The sequence below is a fragment of the Mus pahari genome, chromosome 1 (assembly GCF_900095145.1).
Source record: "Mus pahari chromosome 1, PAHARI_EIJ_v1.1, whole genome shotgun sequence".
Classification (NCBI taxonomy): Eukaryota; Metazoa; Chordata; class Mammalia; order Rodentia; family Muridae; genus Mus; species Mus pahari.
This window is the reverse complement of record NC_034590.1, coordinates 158,532,894-158,543,429: the sequence shown is the minus strand read 5'-3', so window position 1 is coordinate 158,543,429 and position 10,536 is coordinate 158,532,894. Positions and strand designations below refer to the sequence as shown.

The following is a 10,536-nucleotide window of genomic DNA, read 5'->3' as shown; positions in this document are numbered from 1 at the left end:
AGAGACAGAGACAGAGACAGACAAAGACAAAGACAAAGAAACAGAGAGACATACTACATTGTCAATGAAGCTTGAAAATATTAAGCTGAAGAAGCCAACAAAAGTGCCCAGTTATTCTGTAATTCCATTTATATGAAGTGTCCATGATAGGCAGGTTCCTAGAGACAGGATGTAGACTGGTGGTTGCCAGGGAGCTGGGGGCAACAAAAGTGGCTGCTTAATGGTCACAGGGTTTCCCTTTGAGGCAATGCAAACATTCTGGAATTGGACAGAAGCAGTCATTACACCGCACTGTAAATGCTCTAAATTACATGCATTAAGATGGCAAGTTTTACACCATATAAATTTTATTACAATGAATCCTTCAGAAGGTAGGAGGTGGCCCACCCACTCTCCATCCAGGGGTGCCCACCGGGCTGAGTAACTTCTCCCCAAAGCTTTCTTGACGGTTTGTACCTCCACGCTCGGCAGGAAATGGGAAAGCATTTTAAAAGAGCCAGAGGGAGGAAGATCTTATTCCCCTGTGGTTCTCTGAACACGAAACATGAATTCCCTCTCAGGTCGCTGTGCTCCGCTCACTGAGACCATACAACACGCATATACTCTTTCTCTAGGCCGGGTCCCGCCCCTGCCCACACACCACAGCACTCCACTTCATCCCCTGCCGTTCACTTCCTACAGTCCCACCCGTGCCCAGTTCCAACCTTCTGCGATGTTCCCTCCCATCTCTGACCTTGGCACACAGACCTGAGCTTTCAACAACCCAACCATCCGAGCACGTGTCTCCCCTCCTCTTCCTTCCACCTTGCGTTTCCAGGATCTTCAGCCCAAGAAGCTAAGGGCACTGGCCTCAACCTCTGAGCCCAGCACCCAACTCCTCAGGCACTGTTGGTTGGTCCTGAGCCCAGAGCCACACCTGGCTCCCTACATGTTCCTAGCTCCACACTCCTCAGACCCAGAGGGGATCATCGGCAGAGTGGCTCCAGGAAAAGCCCGAAGTCTACCCCTGAGAGGAAAAGGTGAAACCCACTTCTCATCAGTGTGACAGGCAGAACAATCTGATAGCTCCCTCTCATGACAGGTCCCGGCAGCTGTTTTAATTAAAGTGATGAGGAACCCACAGAGCTGCAACCGAAGGGGAAGAAAGGAAATCAGTCCCTCTACCCCCACTGGATCTCTAAATGGGCATTGCTAGAATCACAACTGGACGCTGGCCTAGTGCAGAACACTGGACGGGGCAGCCAGGACCACAGTCCTGGGCCCCAACCAAGGATGTGTGTTCATGGACAGTCTCATATTTATTCTGATTCTCTTCCTCCTTCCTGTCTCCCTCCCTTCACCCACCTCTCTCTCTCTCTCTCTCTCTCTCTCTCTCCCTCTCCCTCTCCCTCTCCCTCTCCCTCTCCCTCTCTTCTCCCATCCTTCTTTGACAATGTCTCAATAGCTTAAGCCTCAAACTCAACACTCCTCTGGTCTTAGCCTCCCACGTGCTAGGATTTCAGGGGTGTGCTACCAAATCTGTGAATGAGAACAGGAAATGGGGACCCCTCTAACCAAGACACATAGATCTCGCAAATACTCAAAAGCCTAAATGTCACCCTAAGAGGGGACAGTTCCCGGGGACTCCTCTAGGCTTCCATGTAGCCAAGAAAAGAACAGTGTCTCTTTTAGGGGGACAGGCTGTGATCACTGAACAACGAGGTCAATTTGCCAGTCCCCAGCCAACCCCGCCCATGAAGGACAGAGCTCAGCTTTGCCACTCAAACTGACCCACTAAGGAATTTGGTCACATCAGTGTGTTTTCCCCTTTTTCTTCTCATTTGTAAGGAAGGAAATTTATCCAGATGATGCCCACAGATTCCTTCCTCATTAACAATCTCTTTTCGGTGCTTAGAAACAGTCTTTGCACATGCTGACACCAACAGTCTATTTATTCATGTGTTTATTTAGCAGCAGTAGGGATGGAACCTAGGCCTCCACTCATCTTAGGCAAGCACTCGCTCCACCGTTATACCCTCGGCCCAAGGAAACTCATTTATAATTATAAAATAATATATCTGTAGCTAAACAGGTGAAACTGGAAAAAACATACTGTGGCAACCCAGCTACAGGAAAATACATAGCAATGATCTCCTCCATATGTGGATTATATCTGAATATCTCTAACTTTGTGTGTTTAATTTACAGTTGATGCAGAGGCCAGAAATCTAAGAGGTCATTGGGAGGGGATTGATTAAGAAAAAGTGGACAGTAGAGCTAGTCTATACAAGAAAGCAGAAGGAGAAGTTCCAAGGGTGGGTAGGGGAGGGATAAATAGGAAAGGGGGGCCGGGTGTGGTGGTGCACGCCTTTAATCCCAGCACTTGGGAGGCAGAGACAGGCGGATTTCTGAGTTCTAGGCCAGCCTGGTCTACAAAGTGAGTTCCAGGACAGCCAAGGCTACACAGAGAAACCCTGTCTCAAAAAAAAAAAAAAAAAAACCAAAAAAACAAAAACAAAAAAAGGGGGGGGGCAGGGAGGGGAAAGTAGGAAAGGGGGGGTAAATAGGAAAGGGGGAGGGGGAAGTAGGAAAGGGGGAGGGGAGAGTAGGAAAGGGGAAGGGTAAATAGGAAAGGGGGAGGGAAAATAGGAAAAGGGGAGGGGTAAATAGGAAAGGAGGAGGGGTCTATGGAGATGAGGAAGTAGCAGGATCAACTAAAATAATGGGAAAATGAAAAAGCCATTGGAAACCTATAATCTTATAAGCAAACTTTTTAAAGGGAGATACCCTACATAGCTAGAAAAGCTCCTCCTTGAAGCTGTCGGTTATAAATCAGACACAAACGGTGGTCCCTAAAACAATGCAAGCTCTTGCCATCCCTCTCGGGTATCCATCAGAACTAGATGGTAAGACCCTATTGCTGAAGGGACCACACACCTTGACTGCATGAAATAAAGAGATCAAGCTGGAACTGAGCTGGAAACCTCTTCCCCAGGGGCAAGCTTTCATAGTGCAGGAAGCGCTGTGCAAGCAGCTTTGAGAGAGAAGGACATCAGTGGTCTCACACAGCTGTGCACTCTACCAACTATGAAACCAAACTGCTGGGCAACAGTGGTACAACTGTTACAGAAGTAACCAACCACTTGGTGATTGGATTGGAGGCCCACTCCACAGAAGGGAATCTATACTTAGTACTGTAAACACCCTCAAAGCTCATAGTGGGTAGAGTCATAGAATCTAGGGGTCCTACTGGTGAGTTAAAGTGACGTAGTGTTGAACTACCTTCTAAACATATATGCTAGTACCCACAGACAGTTACCTCACAGCCTCAGAGTACTTCCAGTGGCCTGTGCTAGAGGCAGAGATGTTCGGCTTCACAAGGTGCTGAGAATGGGTGACAGCTTAGCCCTCAATAAGACATTTGCAATCAGTCCATCCAAGCTTAGGGAACACTAAGGAAGCCTCTAAGAGGCTCAGTGTAGTAAGGGCTGTGAAATAGCATCTTCTGGGAAGTGTGCCGTCATTGCCATCATGAGCTCTCAACAACTACAGATGTACAGGGTCTGCACAAAAACAGGCCATCCACGGGCAGCCAAGGACAGAGGAAGGACTCCGAGGGCCCCACCCCTCACTGCCTAACTATTTCCTACAGACAGATTCAGAGGAAAGTGGTGTGTCCACTAGTGGCAGCAGACACCAACGCATAGCTCCAACCCACTGGTTACATGGATAGCCCTCGATTTAAAAATGGGGGGGGGGGCTCATCAAAATAAAAAATCATGAACCTAAGAAAGGGACAGGTAGAGATGAGGGAGGCTCATAAGGATGGTAGGGAAGTAAGAAAGGCTGAGGGGAGAGAGTGAGCAGGGTGCACTATATATATGTATGCAGATAGACACATATACATATATATGAAGATGCAAATACATAAATATGAAACTCACTTAAAAATAATAACTTATTTTTATTGAACACGTTTTTAAAAGAAAACATAAATAGAAAAAAAAAGAAGGGAAATCCCATATGATTCAGTATCCAGAACCTTTAAGAAATGTTCCTGCTTGGCTCTTATTTATTTGTGGTTACTGGTTTTTCCATCCGATCAACATAACTGCCTTTTAGCAAAACGGGAAGCACAGAGGGGACAGGGGTCACAAAGTCTTTGTAGCTTTACAAACCATTCTTACGCTGTGAGCACTTCCCCAAGTCATCAGAGTCTTCGAAAATGTAATCTTAGTGATGGCACATCCTCCCCTAAAAGGCAGCACCATGATTCCTAGGCATTTAGCGTATGCTCCTCGTCTAAGAGATACTGTCAGGAGCATCCTAATGGCTGTAAGTACCACTTTCATCTCCATTTTCCTCCCATCAGCTCTATGAGGAATTACAAGGTCAATAAACATGACACTAGAGGACCTTTGCAAGGGTCACCATATTAATTTCCAGAAATCCACCAAGACCCACTGACTTTCCCGACCAGGGTGGAGGTGAAGTTCTGAAAGATGGGGTTAGAATGCAGGACAGTGGTACGTCTGTCATCCCTTCTCCATCTTGAAGGTAACTGCAAGAAGAGACAAGAGTTCCAAGCCTCTAGCGTCTGAAGCCTAACTGTTTCTAACTCAAGAAGCAAGCCTCAGTTCCCCTCCTCTGTAAAATGAATGTGGTTACTGCTGCTCTGCTGACTAACCAGAGAACCGTCTGTACTCCCTGAAAGAGGCCTGTGAACATCCTCCGTAAGCACCAAGGCTCTGGGTTAAAGGTTACACTTACTACCCTAGTCATATCCTATTACTGTTTAGGAAGCCCTGGGACTTTTAGCTATCACTGTGCCCCTAGAACTAAGTGCAACCTGTCCCTGATAATGATAAGAAAAAAAAGTTAGCCTTACAGAGAGAATTAGCTGGGTTCAGGCGCCTAGGAAACGGAGCAGCAGCATCCAAAGGTCAGAGACACGTTAGAAGCTAGAAGGCTGAGCCTCGGGCCTCCCGCAGAGGATGCTGGCTGGCTGGTGGGCCATAGATGGCAAACCTTCCCAATAACGGCCCATCTGTTTGGAAGCTCCTTGCCCCTCTTTCTAGGGTTCAGACCAGATATTTTGTCTTTGGATGCACAAAACAAACAAACAAACAAACAAAACCAAACAACCTGACTCAGTCGGTGCCAAAGATTACCCACTTGCAAAGACCCCGGGAGCACGCTCCTGCCCTTCTAGTCCTAGATCTCTAAGACCCTCTGCTTGGAAATGCAACTAGTGCTTCCAGCGGGATCTCCCCCAGCCCTAGGCAAATGCAAAGAAAACCACGATGACTCTCTTGGGAGGCTTATCTGGAAAACCTAGGTTTCCCTCCACGCTGCCCTAAGAAGCCCGCAAATGTTTTTCCCACCTCTTCTCACCGCTTAGCATCACTGGAGGGGACTCCAGTGACGTTGTCAGGGCAGATAAGGAGAACTGCGCAGACCCCCACCGACCGCCATCCTCCCTCATCTCCACCATCAGCATTGGTCAGCTGCCACCACAGCCCACCTCCACTGTCAGAAGCGCCTCTCCCGCCGTCCAAATGCACACAACAGGTGGCACCTGCCGGTCGTCCCCAACCGCACCCCTGCCCACCACTCCACCTGCGCCGCAAACCCTCCCTGCAATTGCTCCCCGGTCGGTGAAGCCTACCTTTGAGGTTCTGGGGGTGGCCCCGCGACGCGCGGCTCGGGTTTCCTCGCTGCAGAGAGGAGACACTGGAGAAGTTGTTACCCATGGCATCGGCCCCCCGGGGGTGCTCCGGCGAGGGCCAGGCGAGGCTGGGCAGGAGCAGAGGAAAGGTGTGCAAATGTGTGCGCGCGCGGGTGCGCGCCGCCGGGGGAGGGCCCTGGCGGGGCTGCGGCCGGGGGCGGGCGGTTTGCTGTCTCCGGTTCTCCCCGGGCTTGGCGGTCTTCGCTCGGCGGGTCCTGCCCGCCGTGGGGGTCCTCGCACCACCCGGCTACCGGGCTCCCATGCCCCGCGCCCGGGGCGGCCCGGCCCCTGGGCCCCGGCCCGCGGCGCGAGCCGCTGCGCTCTGCCTGGTGCTGGAGCTCGGATTCCGGCTGTGGGTGGGCGGCGCAGCGGCGGCGCGCTCCCCGCGGGCCATAGAGTCGGGGCTCGGCGCGCGGCTGCTCCGAGGCTCTTCGGCTGGCTCGGTCCCCGCCCGCGGGGACGGCCGCGGCGACGTGCGTGGCGCCCTCCCGCCCGCGGGTGAGCTTGCAGCGCCCGGCTCGTGTGGACTGCCCCCGCTCCCGCTCCCGCTCCCGCCAGGTCCCTCCCGAGGCCGCTGTCCCCAACCCCCGCCCTAGCGTCGCCAGGACTCCCGGGCTCCGGTTGTTATGGCGACAGCTGCGCAGGTTAATGAGCGTCTTAGTGACACGCGCGCACCCGCTCTGCCAGATGTGGGCCCTGGGGCGCGCCGCGTTCCCGCTGGCTATAAGTTCTCGAAGGCGCGCGGGACCCAGGGTTTGGGGCGGCACTGCTCCGGACCTGACGTCAGGAATAGATGGGAGCTTCGGAGGTTAAGCGTCTCCCTGTCCTGGGACATAGAACCTGAAAACAAGAGGAAGAGGACCGCCACGACGCTGGGAGCCCGGGTGCCAGGGCGTGGCGAGGTAGACCTAATGGAGGCTCCCTAGCACGGGATTCAGGGCCTGGCACAAGCTAAAACGCTCAGGAGTGAGTGGATAATGGATTAAGACCATTGAGATAAGGAATACAGTCACCTCCCCTTCCCTCTAGTTGGAACCCCAGTCAGACCCGTTTCCTGACTGTTCAAACATCCTTTGCATGTTCAAGAACGGAGAACCACAAGACCAGAACCAAGCCGATGGGACCCAGCTCAGGTACAAACCATGAGAGAGAGATCGGTTCCAAGCTGAATTATTCTGTCAACTGGAGAACTAAGAGATTGGGGAAGGGATAGGGGGTTAGTATGGCCTATAGTAGACCAAGGTGGCTTCCTCGAGGAAGGGGGCAGTCTGTAAATGTCCTGTTCACGTGACTCTTCCATCTGCGTAGCTCAGCACTGCTACCTGCAGGAGGGGACCAGGAAGTCATCTTGGATCTGGGGGCGGTTCTTTCTCCCAGTGTATGGAGGGAGGGGGAGAGAAGACAGTCGATCCGTCCATCTCACACCTTCATCAGCCTTGCTGCTTCTTGAGGCCATCCCTCACTCTCTAATCAGACTTCCCCAACTCGGATCCAGTGTAAGTCCTGGGTCATGAGTGGGACACAAACATCTCCATCCTTTTCTGGAAGTTTCTCCGCAGGACCCGTCCTCGATAGGCACAGCTCTTTCCTGACCATCCCAGCTAAGCATCTCTGCCTCTCCCTGTCATTCCCCATGGGATCATCCCATTTTCTTCATGGCTTTTATATGACTTTGCCTAAAAGTAGCCTTTTCTGCTTGGTTAGATTCTGCTTCTCTCGGTAGAGAATAAGCTTGCTGAGGGGAGAGTTGGCCAGCCACATTCCTCACAGTGTTCTAGCTCCCAGGGCAGGGACATGAGGATTCTGAAAAGTATCTGCACAGTGAATGGATCTCCATGCCTGCCAGCAGTAAGATCCTACTGTGATCCTTAGACATCGGCTCTGATCCCCTTTAGTCCCCTGTCCTGCCTTTTACTCTCATCCGATGGCATATATTACATCCTTAAGTTTCAGAGACTCCGGGCAAGCTAGAAATACCTGTGAGAGGTATGCTCTGGGGTTTGAGAAGAAAGATAACCAGGCCCCCAGTCCCAGCCCCAAGCCTTTGGGGCGCCTGGGATCAGGTGCTGACCAGCTACAGAACAGTCAGGGACTGGTGTCTTACTTATGGACAGTGTCTTCCCAACACTTATCCCCAAATGATGATTCATTTGTCAGCAATCTGTGGGCTCTTAACAGCTGCATACATTAATGCATGGGGGTGGGGGAAGGAGAGAGAGAGAGAGAGAGAGAGAGAGAGAGAGAGAGAGAGAGAGAGAGAGAGAATGAGGACATACAGATTACACATAACTGGGGAGATCAAGCATTTTATGAGTCAAAATAAATATGTGGAGCCTGTATAGAGGGGACTAATTCCCCTGGAGTGTGTGTGAAGTGCAGGGTTCTGGCCGGGATTTGTAAAGAGTAGCTGAAGAGGCTCTGGGTCCTTCTGGAATAAGCCCGCTTCTGTGTCCTGGGAAGCCTTGGTAGGGGATGGGGTGGACCCAAGGCCCCAAAGGGAGATGACAGCTAGACGTGGCAGGCCCCACACAGACCTAAATGTGGGGCATGGGCAAAGCAGAAGAGAAATGAAGACCAAAAAGACAAAAGGGAGGGAGGGAGGGAGGGAGGGAGGGAGGGCAGGCCAAAAGGCTCTCTCCTTATCCTCTGAGTAGCCTGAGCTCCAAAGGAAACCGACAGTATTGCTTTCGAACTTGAAGGTCATAACCTGCTTAGGTGTGCACACCCTCAGACTCCTATTTAAACTTTAATCTCACTTTAGGACCCCAGAAGACAGACTTGAGGGACACTGGATCTCTCTGTCCCTCTTTGACCGTCTTTGTCCCTTGGTTCCTAATGTGGCCACATTCACTAACTCTCCTTTCTCAGTTTAATTAAGGACCAGTTGCTGGACATGGGTTGTAACTACCTGTTCAGCACATTATCAGGGACAAAGGCAGGGAGCTGAGACAGTACCAAAACTTCCCCTGATTCAGAGGTTAAAATAAAAATCATGGGAGGAAGATAGGGCTAGACTGGGCTGAGGTGAGGAAGCCCCCCCTGCCACCCGCCACCCCGCCAACGTGTGGCTGTGAAGGGTCATGCAGGGGTCATGCTGAGCAGAAACACCCTACATTTGTCTGCCCAAGCCCCCCCCCCTTTTTTTTTTGGTTTTTCAAGACAGGGTTTCTCTGTGTAGCCCTGGCTGTCCTGGAACTCACTTTGTAGACCAGGCTGGCCTTGAACTCAGAAATCTGCCTGCCTCTGCCTCCTGAGTGCTGGGATTAAAGGAGTGTGCCACCACCCCCGGCTCCCAAGGGCCCCTTAGTGTCACCCCTTGAACCCTCCTTAACCCTACTTTTTTCCCCCCTAGGGAGTTTGGATTGGGGGGTGGGACACCACTGTTAAATGTCAACTGGATATAGGTCTTTAGCAAGCAGGCAGGGACCTAAAGAAGGAAGTATAACCTTCTGCATTGTCCTGGGTTCCAGGAACCCTTTTCTGGCTCTGGGTAAATCCATCTCAAATCCATGCTGACAGAGTGCCAGCAGCCTGCCTTCCTTCCTCCGGACTCTGGGTCAAACTCCCAGATTTTAAGCCCCTCCACAACCACCACCCAGGCGGCTTAAAGGCAACAGCTAGGAGGTGGCCCAGCTCCATCCTGGAAGGGAGTAGGGAGAAGAGGTTTACAGGGCAGACTGGAGCTGGAGGAAGTCACCGTTTGGGTGGCTTCAGTAAAACTATCAACATCCCAGGGTGAAACTGGGCAGTGGTGGCACAGGACTCTAATCTCAGCACTCGGGAGGCAGAGGCAGGCAGATCTCAGTGTGCTTGAGGTCAGCCTGGTCTACAGAGCAAGTTCTAGGACAGCCAGGGTTATAGGGAAAAACCCTGTCTTGAAAAGGCAAATCAACCTACCAACCAGCCAAACAACTCCAGCACCACAAGGTGGCGCTCTCGCACCCAACACCTCTCCAGCACTGCAGATTCTTAGATTGTCTGTCTGCCCACGTCTATGAGAGCTCATATCAGCTAGTAGGACAATGGAGAGAGGACCCCAGGCAGAGATGAGAGGGGAGGTCAGGATTCCATCAAAAGCTGCTCTGGGAAACCTCCCCTGCTCCCCCTCCCACCCCATTACCTTCCCTTCTGGTCTCTCCCTCCCCTCCCCCCATCTTTCTTCTCTCCCCTCTCCCCCTGTCTGCTTCACTCTCCCCTTCGCCCTTATTCTCCACAGCGTCCACATGTCTGAATTTGAGAACTGAAGTCCTTTATCAATCATGTTGAAAACCTAGCAGGATGTTTGATTTGACCAAGAGTCTGCTTTCTTCCTTCCCTGATCCTTGAGGTGCTGAATCCAGAGGTAGCCAAGGATAGCCAAGGATAGCTTAAGAGAGCCACAGACAGCCCACAAGGCAAACAAGAATGGGGTTCACCCAAGCGGGGCCACATTGCTTTATTCCCAAGGACTGAGCCCTACCCACTGTCCATTCCTTGAACAGTTAGTAGACCTGGGGAGATGGTCAATCAGTTAGTGCTTACCCTGTAATTGTGAGAGCCTGAGTTCATGTTCAAAACAAAAACAAACAAACAAACAAAACAAAGACAAACCTGGGCACGAGGCACATGCCTGTGATCCCCAGGGCTCTGCTGGCCTGCTAATCTAGCCAGTTAATTTTTTAACTTAAAAATATTTTTCAGCCGGGCATGGTGGCACACGCCTTTAATCCCAGCACTCTGGAGGCAGAGGCAGGTGGATTTCTGAGTTCAAGGCCATCCTGGTCTACAAAGTGAGTTCCAGGACAGCCAGGGCTATACAGAGAAACCTTGTCTCGAAAAACCAAAAAAAA

General features: G+C 51.5%; 2 protein-coding genes across 2 annotated transcripts in view; one reads left to right on the top strand and one right to left on the bottom strand.

Moving 5' to 3' along the window:
* The window catches only part of Neurl1 (neuralized E3 ubiquitin protein ligase 1), a 78,652-nt gene extending 72,443 nt beyond the window's left edge, over positions 1–6,209 (bottom strand). Inside the window, exon 1 of the mRNA XM_021205306.2 lies at positions 5,648–6,209. Within this exon, the coding sequence (XP_021060965.1) occupies positions 5,648–5,732 (85 nt within the window). The 5' untranslated portion in view covers positions 5,733–6,209. The remainder of the gene's footprint in view (positions 1–5,647) is intronic.
* A 124-nt stretch (positions 6,210–6,333) lies between these two features.
* Positions 6,334–10,536, top strand: part of LOC110335049 (histone H1.5-like) — an 8,917-nt gene continuing 4,714 nt past the window's right edge. The window contains exon 1 of the mRNA XM_029536525.1: positions 6,334–6,609. Coding sequence (XP_029392385.1) covers positions 6,334–6,609 — 276 coding nt within the window. The remainder of the gene's footprint in view (positions 6,610–10,536) is intronic.